Here is a 25,345-nt window from a genome sequence, read left to right as displayed (position 1 = left end):
AATAAAATAACTAGTAGTCTGATGCTGTCAACGTGAATAACAGAGATTTGCAGACTTTCACCTCATTTGTGACGCATATATTAAAGAATGAGCTCAGTGCTTAACAGAGATTACACAGGGATTATGAAATGTAGAAACTGTAGTTGCAAAAAGCAGTTTTATTCAACAGCAGGTTACTGTCATTATAGTGCATGCTTGTGAAAAACTGGAGTTTCTACTCAAAACCAGACTCCATTAGCATGTAAATATTAGCCTATATAGAACTACAGCATTATCAGTTAAAAAAAGTGGAAAACCATTTATCAATTAATTTGAAATTCATATAATTTACAAAGTTTCATGAAGCTGTCTGCAGTCTCTTCAGAGATACCTCTTTTATAGAGGCCCCTGCACTTGGTAAACTATCCAGTGAATAAGATAAACCAATCTAGATAATGAATAGCTGATGTATAGACAGTGTAAATGTGCTATTCCATCCACGATGGAAAAAAGAAACGTGTTATTTAAAGCAGAGATGTATCAAATGAATAAACAAAAGAACATAATATACTCATAAACACACATATGAACGAGGACATTTATTTTACTTGTCTCTTAGAACTCATGTCTTTACCTGTTCTGTTGATGCTGTTCTGCAAAAATCTGCTGCAGTCTATTGATTAGTTCATCCTGCACCAACCTGTGAGCTGTACATCTGCATAAGTAAAACTGAAGTATATAGGTGCATGTGAGTAATCCTGCCCCAAAACAGGGAGCTGAAAAAACATTAGGGTCCTCTGATTTATTTTAAAATGTGAAGACTTTCAGGGCAAACAAAACAAGATCCAAGCAATAAAACAAAACACAAAATAAGGTATTGGAATGGGAAAGGAATCAAGAAGATAAATCTTCAATAGAATATTGATTTTTATTCACAAAAAAAAAAAAGAGATCACCCAGGGTAGAGAATATTTAACCAAGAAGACAGCAGAAAAGAAATGCACTTCCACCAATCCCATAAAGAAGCTGCAGTCATCTAAGCAGAACTTTAAAAAGGACTAAAAATATCTTCCTGATAAAACATATCCTGAGACAAGGACTCGAAATATGTGTCATAGTTTTGTGATAATTTGCTTTGACGTTGGGAGTTAAAATTTTGTTTTTAGGAATCTCCTTTTGCTTCACTTGAGTATGTTTATGGCTAAACAAGTTAAAGTTTAGTATACTTTGAAGATGAATCACCTCTGGATGTTTTGAGTGAGGAAAAAAATTTTTCATTTTGATTTTCTCAAGTTTACTCTGCACACATTAGAGAGCAGGGTAACAAAGGGAGTGTCTTTTTCTTGATAATATTTTTTTTTTTTGAATCATGTTTTCTGCCTAAGGTAGTGTTCACCTGAAGGAAGGAATTAAATGATATCCAAACAGCTCAGGAGCTGTCTGTCAGTCAGAGCTAATCTTGAGGCAGAAGCAGTAAGAGGCTTCAGAAAGAGGGAATTAGTGCTGGCATTTATTTTGCTTCTATCTGTTTATCAATTGAGAATGACTGGACCTGAGTCCTTAATGAATATTAGTGGTTTATTGTGTGGATAATCAAAACCTGTGCAAGAGAAATCAAATATATTTCAGAAAGCCCAGATTGTGCATCTTCAGTGTGAGCTCCCAAACTCTGTGGTTCCACAACATGGCAGGGTGACGTTCTATGGTTGACAAGGCTCTTTTTGATAACTCAGGTACTATTGCCAGAGTTATAAGTGGATAAGATGCTTACCCACATAGGAAAGGTCTGGTTAGAGCAGATACAACAGGAATCTGTTCTCAAAATAGAAACTGGAGATAGAATGGCAACATGATTTGATAGGGATGCTGAATTTCTACTCATTCATAAGCAAGACTTTACATGTATTCTCCATGCCATACAAGGCTGGTTGTTAATTTTTGCTCGGTTTTGCCTTGTCTCATTGTGGTATGAAATAGCATCTAATTACATAACTTGAATGTTCTAAGTCTGCCACATTTATCATTTGCTGCCATACATTCTGATTTGGATCAGAAATTGGTACTTTAGCTTCAGTTGGTATTACTGCTTTTGCCCATTTTACAGACTTATACATGGACTCACGAGTCAGCCTTTACTGTAAGAGTAAAATGACTCAGTTTGGGCCTGGGAGCCAGAGAGCTAAATATAGTACATAGCATTAGAGCCTGGTACAGATGGGGGAAAAAAATCCATTTGGGGACTTATGAAAGGTCAGTTTGGAACAGAAGTGCCTGAGGTGCAGGAACACTTGCCCTGACAACTAACTTCACTCTGTTACCATTTGAGAAGTAGCACAGCAGAGCTGCTGGAGACAGAAGAAAGTGCAGGAAGGTAAGACAAGGGAGAGGAAGAAACAGACACAGCAAAGGTCTCAGATGGTTATTCCAAGCACTACTGCAGGATGTGAGCTATCAAATATCCAGTTCTGTGGGAAAGTGGCGTTATGGCACTGGAAATATCTGGGATACTAGCTCTGAGCTGTGCACCACAGCCTGTTTCACTGTGTTCAGGAGCGTAGTTCATTGGGACCAACAGTTTGGTGGTACCCTGCCTTCCCAAACAGTGCTCCGACAAACCTGTTGGAGGAGTTCAGAAAGCTGGAAGGGAGCATCCTGAAAAGGTGTGCTCTACATATATATATAAAAAAAAAAAAAAGGCACAGCATATCAAACCTCTCCAGTTGCAAGACTGGGTCCTGTGCTGAGACAATAAAATAACATATGGCTCTAGCCCAGTGTTCCATTTTTGATCAGTTTGCAACCCCTTCCTTAATGTTCATTGATATTTGTAAATAAATTGTGAATATCTCAGCCCCCTTATCTCAACTGAAACTGTTGAATAAAAATGCTTCTGAAAATATTTTTTAAAATTGGAACACTCTTTTGAACAGCACTTCAATCATGAAATACCTTTCATTTTCATGAAATAGCTATCGTTTTCCTGCTATAGGCTATCTTTTCAGCCTAGAACAGGCAGCTGGCAAGACCAATCTTTCATGTGTGAAAGGGCAAATCCCCCCCCACTCCATCTCTCTCAGTGACCAGCTCTGGCTGCTAGTTGTGTAGCACCAGCAGAGCCAGGAAAAGGTGTTAAGAGTGGAGGTTAAGAGTGGTGTTAAGAGGACTTCAACTGAGTCCTGCTGAAGACTGTTAGGGAGTGATACAGCCCAACTGCTGTGGGACAGGAAACTCATTTCACCCCATCCTTTTAGGGTGGGTGAAGAAATGGAAGCAGGAATGGCAACCCACATTTTTCTTTTGTCCTGGTACTAGGGTGCCTCTGGGAGAAAAGACATTTATTTTCTTGGCCCCAACTCTAAAAACTGCAGCAAGACTTTTTGCAAGGCCCCATGACACAGCTCAGAGAGGAAACAGCATACAAAAGAGTCCTTTGAGTTACATGTGGAAGTGCTGACATGCTTCCAAAGAGAAGACACTACATACATGAGCCATCTAGGCTATTGATAACAGCACTGATTCTACATTCTGAAAATGACATCAGGTCCTTTTGAGAGCTTTATTAAAGCTTCATTTCTAGGTAAATAACTATTTCTCCTGACCAAAGTTTCTGGAACATTAGCAGATGTACAATGAAAGACATTTTTACTTCCATTTGAACTGGAGCCATGGCCTACACTTACTAGCAAACTATCATCTTGTTGAATGTGTACAAACTCAGCATACTCTGTGCAAATTCTTTATTGAAACAATGATCAACGCACAAGCTACATCACATTTCATTTTGCCACTTCAGCATGAATTGGTCTCTTTGTGGTTTACGGCCATGAGCTATAAAATCATAACAGTTATTTAAATCAAAATACAGTAACTGCTTCTCAAAAAAACACATTCATATTTGTCTTACATTTCTTTTAAAATCAAAAAGTATTTCATAATAAATGAAATATAACTTAAGATACTTTAGTGCAAGCATTTCCTTTGCATCTAAGAAGCTTTCAGTTGTCCCACTAAGTATGGCATACTTGAGGCCAACTCTTAAAATAGCATGCTGCCAAAATATTCCATGAGAACTTCTAAAATTCGACACTGTTAACACTTTCCAGAATTAGTTCATCTGACCAAACTGAAAGTCAGAAAGCCCTGGTTATATGTTACAGTACTTTTGTCAAAAGGAAACTGCAAATCAAGGAAGTAACATAGTATATACATTATAATAAAACAGGCACTGATTTAAATAAAAAATCAACATCTGCCCATATATGCCATTTCACAAGTCTCATGATTATACAGTAGTTTTTAAGCACAGGATCAAAACTGCTGTGCTTTACCAAATATCAATAAACCTGCATAAAAATGCTGATCTATGGGTTCTTTTAGATTTTTTAAAATGACAGACTCATAAAATGACTGAAGGGTAGGTTTCATCACAAACACGCTTAAATCAGAGAATAAAAAAGGATACCAGTAAACAAATGCTGCTCAAAAAGAAAATGTTGATCAAGTAGATAGTGAATATTATGTTTAAGTGATCAGATTAATATGGTCTTACATTTACTGAAAAAAGAATAGTAAGTGTAAAATTTAAATCCAACACTGATTTCTTGTACTGCAGAAATCTAGTCATCTTCCGTGAAATTTTGCCAAAAATACTTGAAAATGGTGTAAATATATCATGCAAATCTCTTTTCCTTTCTAAGCCTGACTTGGTGTTCTTTATGCTTTTAGAACACAATTTCAGTTGTACTAGGTCTTCCAGATGCTGAGTTTTTTTAAGAACCATTAGTGTTTGGTGATACAAGAAATAGAGCAATGTAACAAAAGGTGTGCATAGCCCAATGATGGGAACAGATTCATGTCCCTGAAGTGCTTAAGGTGCATGAAAATACTTAACAATGCAAATGTTAATGTTTTCTTAGAGCCTTCATTAATTTTATATTTGTTAATTGTGTTCTTGCACCATAAAATAGCCATTCACTAAGAAATACTGCAAGACACAATTGTTTACTTCATGATAGAGCACAGCCAGAGAGTTTGGAACAAGAAAAATGGGTTTGGGTCTTGCTTTCCATCTGTCTCCCACAAAGGAAGTGCCTCAAAGCATATAAAAAGCTTTAGGCTTAGAGGTGTCACAGAATGGATGCATAAAGATATTGAGCAGCATACATGAAAACACACCAAAAAATACATAAACCAAACCCCTTGGTTACAATCTGTGTTTTCTTCAGCTACAGTGCTGTTCGGCTTTTATTCCAATAATACCACAAAGCTAAATGCCCAAAGAATTTATAGCAGACTGGTTATACCTGTGAACTCTCAGCTTGAAGTGAGTCCAGCTCCAGCAAATTTAGGGTTCCCTTTGACCCTGCAACTGCAGGAATCTGTCACTACACGAATTGCATGGATCTAATCCGGGTGCCTGTTGCTCGTACGTGGTTTGCAATGTGCGTTTGTGGGTACTTCAAATACATGCCCCTTGTGGGCAACCTTTGGAAAAAACCATCATCGGTATCTCCAAGGAAGTTTACATCGAGATACTGAAGAAAACCATGGGGATTGTTTGCTCTCAAATGTTTCTCCAATAAATACATAATAAACAGGCTGAAGGACAGCCTGAGGGAAGCAGTCAGGGTCAGAACTGCCTGGTAACAAACACCATAGGAATACATGATCTTTACTGTAAAAACTTCATAGTTAACAAACAATTAAAATTAAAATACTTCAGTTTAATAAATATTTTTATAACTTTTTTTTTTAAAGTATGCTTTAAGGAGAACATCCTTGCTTATCTGTGCAATCTTAGTTGGGCACCAGGTAGGTAACCTCAGAATGCCTGAGGTCTGTTAAAAGATGGACAGGCAGAAAAATCAAGATGCCTCATTTCAGGAGGTTAAAGTGAATTAAAAGAATTTAGTGCAAATTCCTGCTTTTGTTTCTGCCCTTGTCCTTTTTGATACCCGAAGCAAATTAAGTAACTTGAAAAACTGATTTGAACACTAAACAGAAATGTACTTTGGACTCAAACAAGAAGTTAACAGTTTGCATCAACAGTATTTTCAATCACACTGGTCAGAAGTGAGGTTCTTTATGGTATTCTCTTAATCTACTTTGTGTTCTAGATTTATATTGCTTTGCTGGAACTGAAATATTTCCAGCCACATTCCTAAAGGGACTTCTTGCCCTTGCATGTTTCCTTTAGGGCATGTGCAAATTATTTTGTATAGAAACCTGCCACTGTGGTGAGCACAAACAAATATGAGGCAACTGAATGATGCAATTTTTCAGAAGTTGGTTGTAAAATCTGAAGTCCATTATTAAACATGTAATTTTTTTTTAGTAACCATAGAAAGGTATATATGGAGCCTTCTCTGCATCACCTACATAAGTCATGGGGTATTCCCGTATTACACTGGTAGTGAGGCTCTGCACTTTAACGCGAGGAAGCTGATATAAAACCTCAGTTCATTATCAAGGGTTCTTTTAGATAGCTGCAACACTGACTTTGTCTGGTCTTGATTACCAGTTAATGTAACTGATTGCCTCCAACAGGCACCTTATGTAGATGTGGCTACTTCACTAAAATATCCAGAGAGCCGTCCACACATTGTCTCCCCAGAGACCTAAGAGACTTCTTTTTCTGCAGTATGCTCGATTCTGGATTTATTTTAAGTATCTGTACTTACAGTAAAACCCTTCCAAAAAACTATAGGGTGATAGTTTGTTCATTAGTTCCAAACAAAATGTGTCAGGTAATTAAGTAATATTAACCCTACACAAACTCCTACTGGTAAGAGCTTGCTTTCCAGACTCACTGCAGAGGAGATCCTTTTTATTGTCTGTCTGCAACAGAAATTATCACTTCCCTTCCACTCCTGGCATTTCCTGGCATAAATGTTGATCCTTTTTACTGCCACAATTGCTGTGATCATTAAAGCTTTACTGGGGTAGAGTCACATGTATTCAAGCAGTGAACATTCTATATAGGTAGGAGGTTCTTAAAATATCAAAGCAATTGTATCACAGTAAACAGTTTCCATGACTGTCATTGTAATTTCACAGGACACTCGATTAGGTTTTTTTTTCCAATTTGGATACAACACTCTCAAACTGATGCTTATATATGATTTTAGGCTTGATCCTCACATTATGAATTTGCACAAAATTAAGAATCCCAATAAAAGGGTATTTTGCCATTTGAGCCTTGTCATCAACTGATTACTGTCATTTGCAGGAGTGTTAAGGAATCTGCATATCTTCTGGTAAGGTAGTATATACTTACTCCTTCCAAATTACTTAAAAACAAGACATCTTGCATATTTGCAGGTGTTTGGCATATAAAATTCTGGCAAGGTAAAAAATGGTCAAACGTATGCAAAAAAACCTTGCAGAGCTGTTGGACTGCAACTTTCTGTAAGAAGTTTATGGGCTTTCCCATCTGTAAAATAAACCTCAAAGCTGTTTCTCCATGCAAAACAAACAATTGTTGGCATCTTTGTTCCATGGAAAAGGGAAAACTATTTTCCATGTGCCTAAGTAGTGTGGTCACAAATGAAATGGAAACATTTTAACTTTCTCTAATAGCCCTCTAAATCACAATGTAGCTGAGCAAACAGGCTTTGTAAATGGGATCTATTAGGATTTTATTTGGCTATTGGAGTGCTGCCTCTTGGGCAATATTTCAAATTCACAAGTTAATATTTGCCAAAAATGCAATAGATGGAAATAACGAGAGTGAAGGAGGAAGATGGAAACCAGTTTTATGTTTAGTAAGTTCAAGTGTCCTTTGTCAAAGACTACCAGTGACTTCCAGGAGGCCACTACAGGTGACTCCAACCTAGAAAATGCTGAGGTAAATGTTTCTTGGAAATATTCCTAATCAAAGAGAGCAATTAATATTAATGTAATAGCAATTACTCTGCCATACATCATGGTAAACTAAACTCAAACTGAGAAGAAAGTGCCAAATAATCCACTTACATGCTTTTGCTATGATAGTCTCCAGGTAAGGCTTAGCGGCAAGTACAATATGTATTTTTAAAAGAGCTCCACCTGATTTTCCTGCTATGCATAGATTCAGGAGTAACTATCATACATGGCTTTCATATATAACACATGTATTTGTGTCATTTGCCAATGCTGTGTCATCAGAACTGAGTTCAGCAGAAGGCTCAGGAGGGGGCTCTGCAGTAAGTGCTGGTGTTTGAGGAGTGTCTTCTTCCTTGGTGTCTAACTGCATGCTTTCCTGTGACTGACCATCCATGCAGTCCTTTTTGGACAATGGGTGAACTGACACTTTTATTGCAATCTGTTGAGGTGGCTCGTGCAGTGACGATGCGTCTGAGTCAGCTGTGGGAGAGTCACTGCGCGTCAAAGCATTTGGGATCATGTACAGCTCATCTGTTTCAGTGGTTTCCTGGCCTTCTGCTGCCTGTCGTACAAAATTCTGTCCTTGCTCCTCCAGACCAACAACCTCCATAATTTCTTCCATTATAGTCCTGCAGTTCATGATGAGAGGTGGCAAAGGTACGCTCCGAGCAAGCTCTTCAATGTAGCGAGCAAATTCCATGGTCTTGAACTGGGTTACTTTGGCAAGCTCGAGCGTTTTGGCTGATGTGATAATTGGGATACGCTTCGCAATCTCAAAGGCTTTCTGAAGTTTCTCTGCCCCTTCTGTTCTGAAGAATTCATTGATTGCTTTCTCGGTTTTCTTCAGATGACTGCTCATCATACATAACCGAGTGATGTTCAGTATCATAACGATGGTAAAAGCTACAAGGCAGACAATCATGTAATAGATTCCCATATCTCCAGAGGTAAAAACAACCCTCAGTGTCACAGTATTGTTAACGCTGCCATACGTATTAGATGCGACACACGTGTATTTACCTCTATCTTCAAAAGACACCCTGGTAATGTTTAGTAGCCCGTTGTCAAGAAACCACCATTTTCCTGTCAGAGAGGAGACAGAATAACTTAGTTAGAGGTGTTTTGTTCACATGATCAGCGTAGTCTTCAACATCAGCTTTGTCAAACTGGCTTCAGATTTTGGAAGAAGGAAACAATGTTCACGAAAAGACAAAGAATTTACCATCACAAAGACCTGTCTGTCCCTGAGACCCTAATTGTGCTACTACCAAATCCCTGACATCCACTGTGAATAGTTAGAGCACACCCTAAAAGGGTTTAATAAAAAATGTTAATATGCATGACAGCTATCTCAATCTTACAGTCAGTTAAGTTACAAAGATAGGACTATTTACCCCAGAGAGCCTCCCAAACACAGGTCACTCTTCTTCAAAGAACAGCAACAATGGGATTGTGAGGCAGAAAAACCTAATAAGTCCTCTTTGTTTTGTTCCCTGACAATGCATTTGCTTACAATTGGGCTATTTTTGGTGTTTTCTTACAGTATCTACTATAATTCTGTTAATGTAAACTTTCAAAACCCTAAAATTTCAGACATCATATATTAGACTGCTTACTCTTGGAGGTGTTGAGAATCTGATTTTGAAGTATGATTTTAAAGAAAGGGATAGGAGGACTAAGATAGATGGGAAAGAGAAGAGCCATGATAGGGAACATCCTGTTTGTCAGTATGAACTTCTGTGCACCAGAATGGAATTTCTTTTACTTTTAAAGTCATTTCTATCAGTGTAATATTGATAACTTTGTCCACTGCATGTACACATACGTTTCATATACACATACATTTTCATTTCATATGAATATGTTCATTTGAATATGAACAGTTTAGCTATGAAACTGAGTTTGAAACATGTTAAAATCCATTGCTCCTATCACTGCTAAAGGGATTCAAGATTCAGCTAGTTACTGTATTTGCCATTATATATTGGTAATGAATTAAGATTTTTAGTTAACTTCATTTTTATTCAACTATCACTACACTATTTAAGAGCTGAGGACATATATTTTTTGCTTTATTTGGTGTGATGCGACTTCTTAAATTGTAACATTGCTATAAAAAACACGATTCACTCCAACAGGAAAACCTGGTGTCAGTTCTTTCCTTCATGTAAACCCAGCCCTGACAGAGGTTGATATAAGCCAACTCAACTGTTTTCAATCTCTGTAACACCATCCAAAGACATTCCAGACAGATATCTGCTGAAGGTAGCGATGCCATTTCAATAACCTTCCACAGGAAGGAACCTGTCTACCATCAGGAAGTTGTTTTTCCTTAGACCTAACCTAACCAGCTGCTCTTTAAGTCTATTCAGGCAGCTGAACAAAGACACAGAACCTGCGATCAGAGGACTAAACCAGTGCAGAATCCCTGTGCAGTGCCTGTAAATCACAAGGCAAGGATTACAATCCTGCCACACGTTGGTGTATACCTTGGTTCTACATTTATTTAATCCTTGTCATGGACATTCTTTCATTGTTAAAAAGATTGTTCTAATTTTTTTTAATTTTATTTCTTTCAAGGAAGAAACTGTGGGCAATTCTGAAACTCATTACTCAAAAAAGCCTTTAATTCAGAGTAGTTGTGAGCTCTTACCATGTTCAAAGTTCTTCCAATTAAACATGGCTTATCCAAATCGGGGTTTTTTACATTATCTCCAGTAGAAGCCTATGTAGAAAGTACTCCCACAATGTCCCTGCCTCAGTTCCTGTGTACAGACAGCTCTTAATTACATCTTTTTATCCTCTTAGAAGCTTTAACTAAACTGAAGCACTGTTTTTTACCCTAGCATAGTTCTTGAAAACCATTGAATCACTTTTCCTGAAATTAAAAAACACAGAATAAATAAAAAGCTTTCTAAATTAGACTTTCACACACCAAAAAAAAAAATCACCCCAATCTGCTAAAGTAAGGCAAATTCAGAGGAAAACTCCCTTACAGAGGAAATGTCAGCATCTGTAACATCCTTTTCTCCACCTCTAGAATAAAAAAAAATACAGAGTATTCCTTATCAGTATTTCTTTGAACTGCAATGTTGGTCCTTTTTGCAAAGTAGGTTTTTATTTATTGTGAGATGACAAGATGCCTTGCTGATGTACCCTGGCTCCAGCTGTTATAAATGACATAATGGCATTGAACTGTGACTCAATGACTGGGTCTGTGCCAGTGGATCCTGGCAGACAGTATAAGCCAAATAAGAAAACAATGATCAGAAAAGGTATCATTGCCAGGTTTTGATAACAATTCAATGCCATAATTAACATCATAAAGAAAGGTCTCATGCTAGGAAACATTTCTTACAGAAAAATTACAGTTTCTTAAAGGAGGTAGTGCACTGTTGAAATTCCAAGTTATAAAGGGATGTTGTCTTTTTACTACATCTCCAATATTTATTGATTTGGTCAAAGTTTTTTCTTCACCTACCTAAATGGTTGTTTCAGTAGCTGCCTCTCTCAGTTGACTACGCAATGACCTAAATTTAGATGCTGCACTAAAGGGGAAATTTTCTGTTAGTGAGCCTTAGTAAAACACACCAGCACACTTACCACTGTATGTGGCCACAACTACAAATAATATTCGAAATCTGCTTACTAGCTCAAGTATTTCCTTTCACTGGCTTTACTCAGAAAATTATAACAGGTTATAATGTAAAATATAACCAGTTATGCAGTAAGCTTTAACAGGTACACTCTGCTGTCGCACATTCAGCTGGGTCAATCGTTACTCCCATCATAGCAGAGTTCTCTGTCAGGCCAGCTATTAGTTAGACATGCTATCCTGCATTTAGTGTGAATAGCTAAGTGTTTGTTTCATCATGCTGTGAACAAAGCAGATAGTATGGAAGGATTACATGAGAAAAACACCTTTCATATACCCACACTGCCCTCAAACACTCCCTAGAAGTATAACCAGGATTATCACCCAAACCTTCCATTTTAAGGAAAATAAGCACATGTGTAATTAAGGTCTCCGGCAAATGACAGTGAAGAGTTTTAACTAAAGCCAGGAAGGCTCAGACTTGGCTTGTCCTTCTGACTGTTGCTTTATATAGGTTTTTCACTTGGTCTTTCAGGGCATCTCCTGTTTCTCCCATGGCACTCTGCATAAAGACAGCAGCCATATCAGGGAGTTAGCTGTGTTGAGTGCATGACAACAAACTATTCTGATATGTCATGAGAATCCTCCTTTGAGCTGGAAAATAGCTTTTTAATCTTTTTTTTGGTGCCAGAGAAGAACAAAAGATGACAGAATGAGAAATAGGAACAAACCCGAAGTCTTCCAATGAAAAGAGGCCTATCTGCACCTTAAGTGCTTCAGCTTTTTGCTATGTGTTGCTATAAATAACATATAAAAAAGTTACTGTTTTCTTCCAAGGTGCACATAAAAAATTTATAACTGCCACCGGGCTTTCGTTTATTTTCACACATAGAAATACCACAGCCAGGCCATTAAATTTGGGCTATTTGTCAACTTGCTGAACTCAGAAGTGTCTCCGGACAGGCTGCATCAGTGATATTACTAAGATCTTACCTTTATTCTCCTCGTCTTGGAGCAGGCGACCATTGGAATTGTACCACCTGTAACGTGGACTGGGACTACCTTGGACATTGCAGTCGATCAAGGCACTGCTGCCCTCCTTGACTATAATATGGTCGATGCGGGAGATCACCACAGGCACGGATCCTGTACTTATGTCAGTGCGGTTGAAAGTGCTGTTATTCACATCCTCAGCAGTTGACAAAGCTGCTAATAAGATGACAAGGCGTGTGGTAGGCAGAAAGTACAAAAAGTGGTGGCTGTTCAGTATGTCCATTTTCCTTCAGTGGCGTACACGGCTGCTGGGAGCTGGGATTGGTTCTGTTGAATGCAGGTCCTTGGGATGAGCAGGTCGCAGGGGAGTTCTACTTTGATCTGTGCGATTTTATGTTTAAAATATCCTATTAAATAAATAAATAAGTACAGTGAGATGGCATATATAAACAATCCATTAGATGTGCTCTTTTAAAATAGTGACACATCCACTAATGCATTTCACAATCATCAGCTCAGTGTCTTGTCTAAATGCTAATGTTATCACAGGCCCTTATTCTTACTGGAAAAAGTTGCATATATTTTCCTGACAATAGTGTTGTTCAGAGTGGCAGGCGTGGGAGAAGGCTTTTATCACCTAGACACTTAGCAGCAATTTAGCTACAGCAGCAGCTACAGTTTTATGCCAAAAGTTCAACAGATTTTTCTTTCTTTTTTTTTTTTATTTTTTTTTTTAATTTTTAACATTTGCAAAATCAACAGGAGAAACAAAGGCACAGCACATTAAAGCTGTCACTACCAGCTCAGTGCTGCAACTCTGTCATGTGCATGATCTTAGATCAATTGTGAAACAGTGTAAGAAAGAACTACTCCATGAAAGGTTTTTGGAGCTAATGTTGGAATACTTGATACACATAATTTTGAGCAAACACAATAGCACGTACAGCAAAACATCTCAGATCACTGACTTTTTAAGCTATAGCTTAAAAACATAGCATGGAAGAATATTCTTAGAAAAGGATATTTCATACTTGATAAAGTAATTTCAGTGTAATTTTTAGAGCAGATTTAGAAAGAAGAATACTTGCTAGTGACATAATTATAGGTAAGGTTCCTTTGACATACCAATGAAGTTAGGACTTTTCTGTTCCTTATGTGGCATTAAGCATTTTGCCTGTAGGACTTTTTTCACACTCTCACTACAGTATTTTCCCTCAACTAATCACTGACAATGAGCCCTTTATAAAACAGTGATTTCAGTTTCTGGACAGAGGCAGGGGTGGGGGGTTACAAATGTTCTCTCTATTGGCCTCATTATGCTCCCAGTGAACACAATTGGCATTCAGTGCTGACTGAGGGCAGAATGTTGGCCTCAAAATGAGCACCTTGGAAAATTTCACTCAAGAGTCTTAAAGGCCACAAATGATGTTAAAATCATGTCAGACTATCCAACTACATTGGTTTTACTCAAGTATTTCTAAGGTAAATAAGTGAAACTTGGTGAAACTTATTAAATAGAGGAATCTATTTGGAATACAAATATAGGAAACTATCTAACGAACTTTCCCCAAATGAACATTTCCATTTTGAAACTGTTCAAATTTTTTTAAAGGTATGGTTGACATCATGGTCACTTATCTGCCTTAGCATGACAAATGACTGCTGAGAAGGTTAGGTCAGTTCATATATAAAGGAAACACTAAAATAAAAAGAAACAAACAAGGAAACAATCCCCTTCCCTATTTTATTCTTTATTCAAAAAGGAAAGAAATAAACATTACTGTCTTTCACTGGTAATATTTGACTTAGGTCGTTTTCTTATCCATCCCCTGTTCTCTGTAAAGTTTTTATACAAATAGATACAGCTGTTATTTAAAGAGCAAAATAGTTCTTCCATTTTGCAGGATGAATCATTACTAGAAATGACAAACTATGTTTTTTTAGATAAGCTGCATGCACGGTGTAGATGGCTGTCCCAGCTCTAATCCTGCCCTTGTTTTTATTCTGTTTTTCTATTTATTGAATGTGGAAGTATTTGTCTCGAAGAGACAGAATAATTTTTAACTTTAAATTAATATGCGAATCTCATGTTTCATACAGAGCTATATAAACAATGACTTCAGAAATCCACTTCCAATTATGCAAAGCATGTAGAGCCTGTGCTTTTGAAGATCTGCATAGGTACAGTCTGTCTGAGTCAGCAATCTGGAAAAAAACCCTTCAATTCTGCCTATTCACTTCAGTAACTCTTTACATCTCATTTCTACTACTCCATTAACCTTGGAAACTGCCATTCTTCATGGTTACACATATTAACTCTATAAAATGTTTCTGTACAGCGTTATAGATCTGCATTGCGCAATACAGAAAAGCCAAAATCACACTTCCTGGCAAGGGAACAGGAACAGAGACTGGCTGGATTAATACAATGGAAAGGGCAAAAGAACAACATAAACTGATTAAGATTTGTGTTGCTAATTACTGGCTGTGGCTTGTTATTGCTCTGTTTGAGCCTATTATATTTTTTGATGGCAGAAATATCAGTAGCAATCAGAAAATGGTGTTTAATGTTTCATTTTCAGAAGGAAATGAAATAGCATCTCTCCAATAGGTGAACAGAAAACCTGTAAGGAAGGTTCCACAGTGTACTGAGAAGTTCAAGGCAGCTGTTCAAGGCAGCCAGTTCAAGGCCCACTGAATCCTTACAGCACAGGGATGCTGTGGGTGGATGTTTAGAAAGTGTGTGAGGGCACTAAGGTGTGCCTATTCTGCATGTTTACCTGCGCTTAACACAGAGCATATGAAAGCAAAAACTGTACCTTTGTGTGCTGATAACAAACGTGACTGGTCCTTAATATGGTCAAAGGGTCTGAACCTAACAGTGACTCCTTCATTCTGGCATAGAATCATAAATACCTGCAGTAATTTTAAGAAATAGAGCTGAATAATTTGTGTCTACTGTGCGAGATTCTTACCTACTCCTGTTACTCCTGGGAATGTACTTTCTCATGCATGTTCCTGGAATGAAGAATATTAAGAAAACACTAAATATACCTCTGTAGATACGTTTCTGTTTGAAATAGACACAGTTTGATGGAAGAGGAATAACCAGGCAGTAGGTTTCAGGCAGAATGTTTGGAAATGGAGGCTGCTGCTTTCATGTGCTGTCCAGGGAGGTGCTTTTGATGGATGCCTTAGTATGTTTGAGGAGATCGGGAGAGGTGTCTCCGAAGAACAGTGTTTTTAAGATGCAGGTTTTGACAAATGTTCCCAGGGCAACTAGGAAGTGGTAGGCAATCTTTTCTTTGGTGTGCATCCTCTCCACTGTTATTGGGGGACAAAAAAAAAAAAAAAAGGAAGAGACCAAAGGTTTTCTCAGCATCACCTGACACAAGAAAATTACAGGGTGGCCATGCATGTCCAAGACCCTCTGCTAATCTGTTGGGCATGACCAAAAATGCTGGAGTCAGGTTAGGAAAGCAGGAAGCAGAGAGAGAGAGAGAGAAGAACTGAAGGGGTAGAAAATGTGCTTACACCAGACTCTGGTGCACAGGAAGATTTGCTGAGAGTTCCCATCCTCCTACCTTGCCATAGGCAGAATAGAAGCCTGAGGATTTCAGGGAACACAAATCTGGGAGCAAGCTGCTTTGTTAAACATAAATGATGTAATGAGTTATAATTTAATCATGCAACTAAATGGGGAGAAGACTGAGACCAAAATAGGACTGATAGCGATGTCTGCCCACGTCTGGCAAAACAGCGAGAGAATACAGAATACTGGAGAAGTGCATACAGTGCTGTCACCCAGGATCTTGGCCACGAGAGGCAGCAATTAGCTGTGACCCATGGTAAACCTGACAAAGGCAGCCAAAACTGTAACCTTTTCATCTGACTTGAAGTCAGAGAAAGCTGGATTGACTAGTGGAAAACAATAACTCCTCAAGACTGAAAGTGAATGAAGGAGGGCATCTACCATACTGAATATCACTCTGTAGGAACAGATTGGGTGTCTGGGAGCATTTCTGCCACAAAAGGGTCACTGTAAACAAAAAACTAATTTCTGGTTATGGAAAGAATGTAAGCATTCCTTTCTCCCATCTCCAAAGCACATGAGCTACCTGTACAAGATTTTAAAAGACAATATAATATACTTAATGTATGCTTTTTTCCTTCTATTTTTTTAATTTTAAATTTGTGGTGCATGAAATGGAAAAAGAATACCTCTGGCTATTCTGACTACCTTTTCCACCCAAAGTTGTAGTCAGGGACAGGCTTACCTCCCAAGATGAAATCAGAGGATTCTCCAAACCCTCCTCCAGCACTGGGAACATATATATAGGTAATTTTCCAGCTATATTGTATCTGGAACAACATTTACCACTGAAAGATGGTTGCCAGTGGTCTGTACATTAAATAGCTTTGTCTTTTTCTCCCCCAACCCAAATGGTATAAACTGAAAATATGAAATTAACAGATTTACTGCTCGTGGGATTAACTTCCAAGGAAAGTTGCACGAGACTTGAGCCACATGAGAGCACATGACAAGCATTTCTTCTAAGTGACGCGATAGGCAGCTCTAGCATGCTTTCTATGCATTTCTATCCAAAAAGTCCCCTGGAATGTGCTCCAGCATGGTGGTATTACCTCTAATTATCTGAAACAGGGACAAAAACTGAGATTACAACTTGTTTGTCCAAAATCAGGCATCAGTCTAAACAAAAGACACAACTACGACTGGCTAGGAACATGTACTGGCTGACAGTTTATTTATTCATGTCATAGCTGTGTTTGCCTCACACATTACTGCCACTAAAGAAAATGACTTTGGATGAGGGGCCGTGTTTGTAAGACCTGCATTTGTGCAGAACAACACAATAACAGAGCATGAAAGAACAGAAAAGGAGGCCAGTGATGCATACCTTTTCCTGGCTCGCTCCCTTCTGTAAGACTGGCTTGTTCTTGGAATAATGTGTAATCCTATTAACTGTGAGGTTATTCAGAAGTGAAGCACAAGAAGCCAGCTTATTGTATAATGCATAAATTGTGTTCCTATAGCTTTAACATCCCAATGCTATCTTCCTTGGCTTGTAAGTGACCAAGAAAATTAAATTATTTTCATTCTAGTTCTCATTTGTCTAAAATAAGTATCAATGTTGATGATACAAAACAAAATTAAGGCTAATTTTTAATTATTTAAAAACTGCTTACTACCTTTCCTAGTTTCCAGGGGCAATGTTTTTACAGAGTGGGCAAAAGTAAAAGTGAACAGGATTTACTGGAACGGGAATGCAAATGAAAGAACTTATGCCACACGGAAGGTGAGAAGCTCACTGCCAGCTCATAGGCTTAAGAATGAGAACCACCTACTTAAAAGCTTAAGTTATTAGGGTCCAGACAGGCAGATGAAGAGAAATGTCACTCATTTACAATTAGCATAAACATTCAAACTTATTTTTCTACTCATTTGCTAGTTGACAAAATAGTAATGCTTAGTTCTGAAAGAGCTGCTCTGTTCATTCTCTTTGAGGGGGGATTTCAGTCCTTCATAACTTCATGGCTTTCTGCTCCCCTGGCTATATTGATGTTTGTAAGATAAAAGAGTTCACTCCTGCACGTCTAAACTGGGGCTTTCCAGCTGGGCAGCAGCTCCCAGCTATATACATTTTTAGTCTCTTCAGTTGCTTTCAGCTGCCTGGGAATCTTTAATAAACTTTTCATCAGGGCTGGGCCCTGGCCACGTGTGCTCAGCCACCTGGGGTCAAACTTGCTGCCTTCAGCCACCGGATAGGAAGGTATAGAGAAGACAGACATGGGCTCCTCTCAGAGATGTGCCACGAAATGACATGAGAAAAGGGACACAAGCTGCAACAACAGAAATAATGATTAATTAAGCAGGAGATCAGTCAAATCCTGCAACAGGTTACCCAGATGGGCTGTGGAATCTTCATCCTTTGAGACGTTCAAAACTTGACTGAGCTGGTGTACACTGGCCCTGCTTTGAGCAGGCTGTTGGATCAGATGGCCTCCAGAGGCCACCCCCCTCGCCCCAAACTAAAGAAACTCCAATACTCCAGAAACGCAAATACAAGTATTGCCTTGGAGAAGTCAATGTTAAAAAATATGATCTCAAAAATTGCTATATGAGATGCTAGGAAATTGCCTTTGTGATCCCTTACGTAATTTTTGAATGAACATTTCAGAACGACAAAACAGGCTGAGAGTGTTGACTATAGCCTGAAAAAAAAAGTGCTTAAGTAAGTAGAATGGCAAGTCCTCTTTACCATATAGAGAAGACTTATTTCCAGCCAAGGTAGCTAATGAAATATCACTCACTTGGGGTGTCTGCAATAGTGAATGTTGGGGTTTTTTTCCCCACAAGTAGATAGTCATACTCTAAAGTTCATGGTTATTATCTGCTAATATATCTGGTTTCTTGATGCTAGACAGCTGTCAGTTGTGGTGAATCTAATCTTGGAATAGAATAAAGCAGAAATAAGTCAGACTCAAAGACAGACTGAGATGACTTTTTCAGACTATTGATTTCAGATGGAAGATAAGTAAGAAGAGATGTTGTAAAAAATATGCACAATGTTGAATGGTGTAAAGAAGACACCTGAGATGCGTATTTACTGCTTCATATAATACTAAAATGAGGCAAATTTCAGTGAAACTGAAGTGGAAGATGGGACAGTGGGAGGAAAGAAAATAAGGGTTTTTTTGTAACTCACAGAATGGTTTGGGTTGTAAGGGACCTTAAAGATTATCTGGTTCCAATCCATCTCTATTGGCAAGGGCCCCTTCCACTAGACCAGGTCAGTCGAAGCCAAATTCAACCTGTCCCTGAACACTTCCAGGGATGAGGCAGCCACAACTTCACTGGGCAACCTGTTCCAGTGCTTCTCCACACTCACAGTAGAGAATTGCTTCCTAATATCTAATCTAACCCTACCTTCTGCCAGTTTAAAGCCATTCCGCCTTGTCCTGTATCTACAGGCCCTTGTAAAAAGACCTTCTCCAGCTCTCTTGCAGGCCCCTCTTAGGTACTGGAAGGCTGCTATAAGGTCTCCCTGGAGCCTTCTCTTCTTTGGGCTGAAAAACTCCAACACTCTGAGCCTGTTTTCATAGAAGAGATGCTCCAACCCTCTGGGCATCTTCACTGCCCTCCTTGGGACTTGCTTCCTCCCATCCCCATCTTGTGCTGAGGGCTCCAGACCCAGATGCAGCACTCCAGGTGAGGTCTCATGAGGGCAGAGTAGGGGGGAGAACTGCCTCCCTCAAGGTGATTGTCTCAGTTTCCTGACACAGGATAAAATAAGGGCTAGGAATCTAGGAAGATTCAAGAGAGACTGTATATCATTTACAAGTACAGATTCATAGATTATGACAGCTTATGATGAATGTGGGGACTTAACTGTCTTCTGTTTATTTGTTGTCCTCTGCGTGTAGAGCCCTAGGCAGTGAACAGGAAGGGTGGTCAGTACGGCACCTTGGAGCCCTTTTCTAGGACTCCTGTCTTAAAAAAATATATAACAAATAAGCCTACAAATTGATTTTATGTGTTGCAAGCACTGCTTAGCTCTTACAGGCAAACACTTGTCAATTTGCTTTGTAAGGTAAAAAATGATACTTAAGAAAGAAAATGGAAAAATCAAGCTTATTACTATCACTGGTAGCATTGATGGCAGAACCTGAGCAAAACTTAGTCATTATAAGTTTCTATCTTCTAAAATTATTTTGTTCTGAACACACACAACACTGTAGTGGGTAACAAAGTAAAATTAATGACTGCAGAGATACAGTTTCAGGGTTCCACTGTGTTAACAATACACTGCAGCAAACACCAAGCTTGTTTTATGTGTGTGATTCAAAATTAACATAAGCAGACTTTTCATACAGGGAAAGAACCATATGCCATTTTATTCAGCAGGAGTTTTCATGTTGCCTTTGTGAGTGTGTAAATGTTTTAGAATTTTTGTATTGTAAATTTCTCCTCAGTGTTGTTCCTCTTCATCCTACTTCATGTCTCAGTATTGCAAAACTATCAAGCATATGGCATCCTAAAGACTTTAAGACCCTCTTCACTTTAAATATTTTAATGGATACATTGATTTACACCATGTGTTTGAATAGTCTGATGTGCACTTCCCGCCTGTCAATGAACACCCAGGGACGCTAATCCATTAACCTAAAAAAAGAATGAATGAAGACTGTTGGCAGGTAATTATTGGAGAGATTATTTAAAAGTACCTCAAGAATGCCAAACCTCTGAAAAGTTCCCTTTTGATGTCACAGCTCCTGTAATTCCAGCATCTGTGCTGTATATGTAGGAAATTCACTGAAGCAACAAAAGCAGTCGGGCAACTTGAATGCTTAACTTCTCATTAAAAAGTTGTAGCTCAATTGTGCATTCTAATATGGACTGAGCAATGTCAGTGTTCTTTCTACATAGTACTTTAATGACTGCAGCAAAAGCAAAGTTCTATATTTAGTGGAGAAGCTTGCTGTTTTTAATCAAGGCAGGTACTGTGGTGGAAATGTCCTACTGAGTTGTGGGCTACCCAGATCATAAAGCAAATTCAACACTATAGTTAGTGGAGACTTTTCAAGCTTATGCTTTTTTAGTATACACCCTTTAAGGAATTTTATTCTTAGAAATAAATACATCATTTATAGAGATTATCTGGATTTATTTGGCATTTGTGTTTATTCAGAGGCTGCACAATTACCATTCAATATAGTTTTGTATCCAAAGCTCTTATTCCAAAAACTTTTGTATGGTTTTAAGGAGCCCTTGCTTAACTCCTTGCAAGCTTTCTGCATAGCTGTTTGTTTGCAGTTGCAGTAAATGCAGGTGGATCAATGCTTCAAAGTCCCCTTTGCTGAGAAAGGACAATGAAGATGCACAGAGAATCTCTTGCACACTTCCACATGTATCTTCCGCGTGCTGCCTGGCCTCACCAAGTTCTACATATCTTTCATTTTCTTTACTCACCTGTTATATGTTATTTATTCCTGCACTCTGTAAGCATTATTCTGCCAACAGGTTAAATATTCAAATCAAATGCAACAGATTCTCATAATCTCTCAACAAGGCTTATGAGACTGCTAAGAACATAGCAGTGCAGAATGTGGTCCAGTTCACTTCCTTCCACTTCCTCTTTTGAGCTGTGCTTGTCAAAGCTAGCCATCCTTTAAGCACATCTAGTGGTTTTCTTTTTCCAGACAAAGAATAAAAATTCCAGATATAGGACATTCAAATAAGACACAAAATTAAAAATTAAGTTTTGCTTAAACAAAGATATGAAGGACTTTGCAGGGCTAAAAAATCTACTAATTAAACTGTAAATTTTAAATAAGTGAGTATGTTCAATGCACTGATGCAGTTTTTATTATGCTTTTTAAACAAAAGGCTCCCATTTTAGTTGGAGTATAAAAGAGACAAAAGAATGGAAGAAAATAGATTTGAGGATTTGAATATGGCTAATTCTCCTCTACCCCTATAGAACTGTAAGATGGATACAATTTCTAATAACTGGCTTTCACATGTATTGGTTGCCAAGGTACAGGGCAAAGAGGTCACACGTGGATGCTGTGATTAGGACAGGATTAACCTTGTCAGAGGGGGAATTTAAAGGAATCTAACTATTCATGACTGATTGCAATTGAAAAGGATCATTTCAGGTCAGAAGTGTCTGCACCTCTTTTCTCCTTGTTCCTCCACAAGTAACAAAGGGGACAGCAGACGGATTTAAACAAGTTTGCCCTGCATCACACCACAGCTTAAGTCTTGCTTGTACACAAATGTGATCAATTCAGCCCTCTCCAAGCATGACTATATGAGGCCATGAATATGCAATAATTTAGTTGGAGGCCCTCAAGAGCTTACTAAAGAACATTTGTAATTTCCGACTTGTGTGCTGGTTATTTCTACATCATACTGAAAAATCTAACATTAGTTGCATAACTTGCTCTGCATCCAGTATTGTTGTTAGGACCGTGTGCCGCACAGCCACACACACACACGAGTGGGGACTGCACACACAGCAGTGCAGCTGCAGGGCCACATCCGTGCCCTGGCCCCACGTGACTTCAAAATATCAGCAGAAATCTTTTCTTGGAATAAAAGTCTCAGCATGGCAGAATCACGTCAATTAAATGTTAAGTCTGGGCTAGGTAGGTTATTCTTAATGTAATTCCTCCACATGTGGTGGCCTTCTTCCAAAACAAGGTATTTATTCACACACATCTGTATAGAAGTCGTTATTTCTGATAAACCAATGCAGCTCATGGTAATTACTTTGAAATAAGAGAGTCCACGACCAAAATTTCTTAGATAGCTAAACCAAAATCTGTTTGAATTCCTCTAGCCTGTCACAAAATAGGTACAAGTTTTTGTCTGCTCTTCATGGCCTTCTTGGCAGATAGAAAATATGACATCACAGTAACTGGTGAAAAGTAATAGTGTTTCCATGTCTTGGAAATGGTGTTTTTAAGATGGGTGTGTATGTGGACAGAAAATGCCACTGGTTTAACTGACAGAATTAAATAACAAAATTAAGGCTACAAAGAGATGTTTGTCAAAGCACACAAGCCTGTGTGGATGGATTCAGAATCAGAGGAATTAAAAATTCCAGGAAGTACCCAGGAGCTTGGTCTTACATCACAGTCTTAAGGTGACATATTAGCATGATCCAGGACATATCAAATTAGGATTATAGGCATTTATGCTTGCAGAAACTTCTAGTAAAGGTGCAACTTGCTTACAGAGAAAGAGGACCCTGCTAGCAAAGCTTGGTACAGGTTACTTAAGCTCCTGGCAAGCTCACTCTCCCTGTTGTAAACTCCATTCATATCTCACTGATATCTTACACTGGGCAAGAAATTTAAACCATAAAAGAAATGCCAGTCCCAACATTCCAAACTTTCTAGACAATAACTGAAATGAAGAATGGTTTTGTTCCATTTAAATCATTCCCCAGAACCCGTATCTTTGTGTCACAAATGTGACCCTCTCCTAAGCTGTATGGGAGTTGCTTTGCATGTTTCTGTTTGTTGGTTTGTTTATTTCTTCCCCTGGTTAAAGCCATGAATGCACTTTAGCCAGGTTCTGTGCCAGCTCCATCCTTGTCCTCCATACTAGAGCAGAACCTGTCTATTTGCAGGGAGGCAAGGGGGACAAGGAGGGACAAGGGCAGGGAGGCAACTGGAGTTATACAATATAGATCACTTCAGAATTCAGTACCATGCTCCCACCATATGTTAAATGTTTTAAGAGTGGCTGATTTTATCTCTAAACTTTCAGGATGGGAAATATGCACTGGACAGATAATATATATACTGCACTAAAGGAGGAAGAAAGCCTTTTTTTGTTTGTTTTGGATGTTGTGCTCTTTGTCTAGGCCACTGAAAACTTCAAATTCTTCAGAAAAAAAACAGGTGTACAATGTGCACTCCAGCTGTGTAAGCTGCAGTCAGCATCAACTGATGTTGACACACTACAGTCTAAATCAGAAGGCTTTCTAATAAAAAAGGATTCCTACTACAGCAACCACAAGTATATCAATGGTGCTGTTGCTATCTGTACACACTAAGCCAGACAGAAAAAAGGATTTCTGCCATGCAAAACATCGTCTCCACTGAAAAAAAAGATCTGCCGTATTTTATCCTAGAGCAGTGAAGAGAGGAACTCTTCCACAATGTAATGTCTCTAAACAACTAAAATGCTACATTTTCCCTCCTTTAACTCCTTTGTGTTCTTCCCTTTGAACTAATCTCATAGTCTTGCAGACAAATACGTACCAAATGAGGTTGCATTTAGGATTTTGCCTTGCTTACACAGTTGGTACTTCTATTTCCCTGAGCAAGGTTATCAGGGGAGCTCCATCTGAGATGCTTCGATTTGACAAATGAAAGAGGGCTGTTAGGAAGTGAAGTCTCTTACAAGACTCTCCAGATAAATGCACTAGAAAAGTGCCTGCTCAGTAGCGCTCTCTGTTCTTTTAAGGTCTCTTGTCCGATACTGCTCGAATTTGCCCTTTAAGAAACAGTATTTGAGAGACAATTGCAAGACTGCTCTGAATTTTTAGATTCTAGTTCCCTCCGGGCACTTCAGAATTTGAGTTTTATTGTATGAGGCTATCCTGTGAAGTAAAAGAGTAATTAAAACAAACTATCACGTGGCAGCCTTTATTTTAAATCTAAGGCAGCACAACTTAAGCTCTCTTAGAAGTCAGTTCCATCGAAGGGGTCTCCGCGCTGAGGTGTCACCTCCCATTCTCCTTCCCAGGGCGGGACAGCAGCGAGCATCCTGCGCGCAGGAGCTGGAGCTTTGGGCTCCTTAGGTTTTTTGCCTGACGAAACCCACTTCCCTGCAAGCCCCGGTGCCGATCTGAAACAACCTCTTTGAATTGCTCCGCTCCCGTTGCGCGGGTGCCACCGGGCTCGCCTGGCTGCAGCGCTCCCGGCACGGACACCTTCCGACCGCCCGGGGCCGCCGCCAGGGCAGCGCGCCCGGCCCGGGGCTCACCGGGGAGCTCGGCGGGGCCGGCACGCCGGTGTCCGCTCAGCCGCGGCAGGTGCCGAAGGCGGCAGCGCCTCCCCGGGACCGCCGCCTGCCCGTCCGTCCGTCCGTCCGCCCGCCCACCGGGGAACCGCGGCCCTCGCCCCGCCGCTCACCTGCTCGCCCGCTGCTCCCGCTCGCACGGTGCTGCTGCTGCTGCTGCTGCTGCTGCTGGTGCTGTCGCCGGTGCTGCTGCCGCCGCCCCCCGGCAGCGCCCGCCGCCGCCGCGCCCCTCAGCGCGCCCCGCGCAGCACCATGTCGGGGCCGGGGCCGGGGCCGCGGCCGGGGCCGGGCCGGGCGGAGCGCGGCGCTGCCGCAGTGCCGCGCCGTGCCCGTGCCGTGCCGTGCCGTGCCGC

The 25,345-nt window shown here is 39.5% G+C and overlaps 1 protein-coding gene across 2 annotated transcripts; it reads right to left on the bottom strand.

Moving 5' to 3' along the window:
- Window positions 1-138: 138 nt before the first annotated feature.
- On the bottom strand, window positions 139-25,229 carry MFAP3L (microfibril associated protein 3 like). Of its 2 annotated transcripts, none has more exons than XM_050338306.1 (3): window positions 25,106-25,229; window positions 12,431-12,837; window positions 139-8,925 (listed from the first exon to the last, which is right to left on the bottom strand). In XM_050338306.1, the coding sequence occupies exons 2-3, from the start codon at window positions 12,711-12,713 to the stop codon at window positions 8,063-8,065; spliced, it is 1,146 nt and encodes a 381-aa protein (XP_050194263.1). In that variant the 5' UTR covers window positions 12,714-12,837; window positions 25,106-25,229; the 3' UTR covers window positions 139-8,062. The 2 variants fall into 2 exon arrangements, with proteins under 2 accessions (XP_050194263.1, XP_050194264.1); XM_050338307.1 differs by lacking the exon at window positions 25,106-25,229 and adding an exon at window positions 15,406-15,507.
- Between the last annotated feature and the right edge of the window lie 116 nt (window positions 25,230-25,345).

This window comes from Myiozetetes cayanensis, unplaced genomic scaffold, assembly GCF_022539395.1.
Source record: "Myiozetetes cayanensis isolate MyiCay16 unplaced genomic scaffold, myiCay2020 scf7, whole genome shotgun sequence".
Classification (NCBI taxonomy): domain Eukaryota; kingdom Metazoa; phylum Chordata; class Aves; order Passeriformes; family Tyrannidae; genus Myiozetetes; species Myiozetetes cayanensis.
Note: the sequence above shows the minus strand (reverse complement) of the source record. Positions and strands in the feature narration are given on the sequence as shown.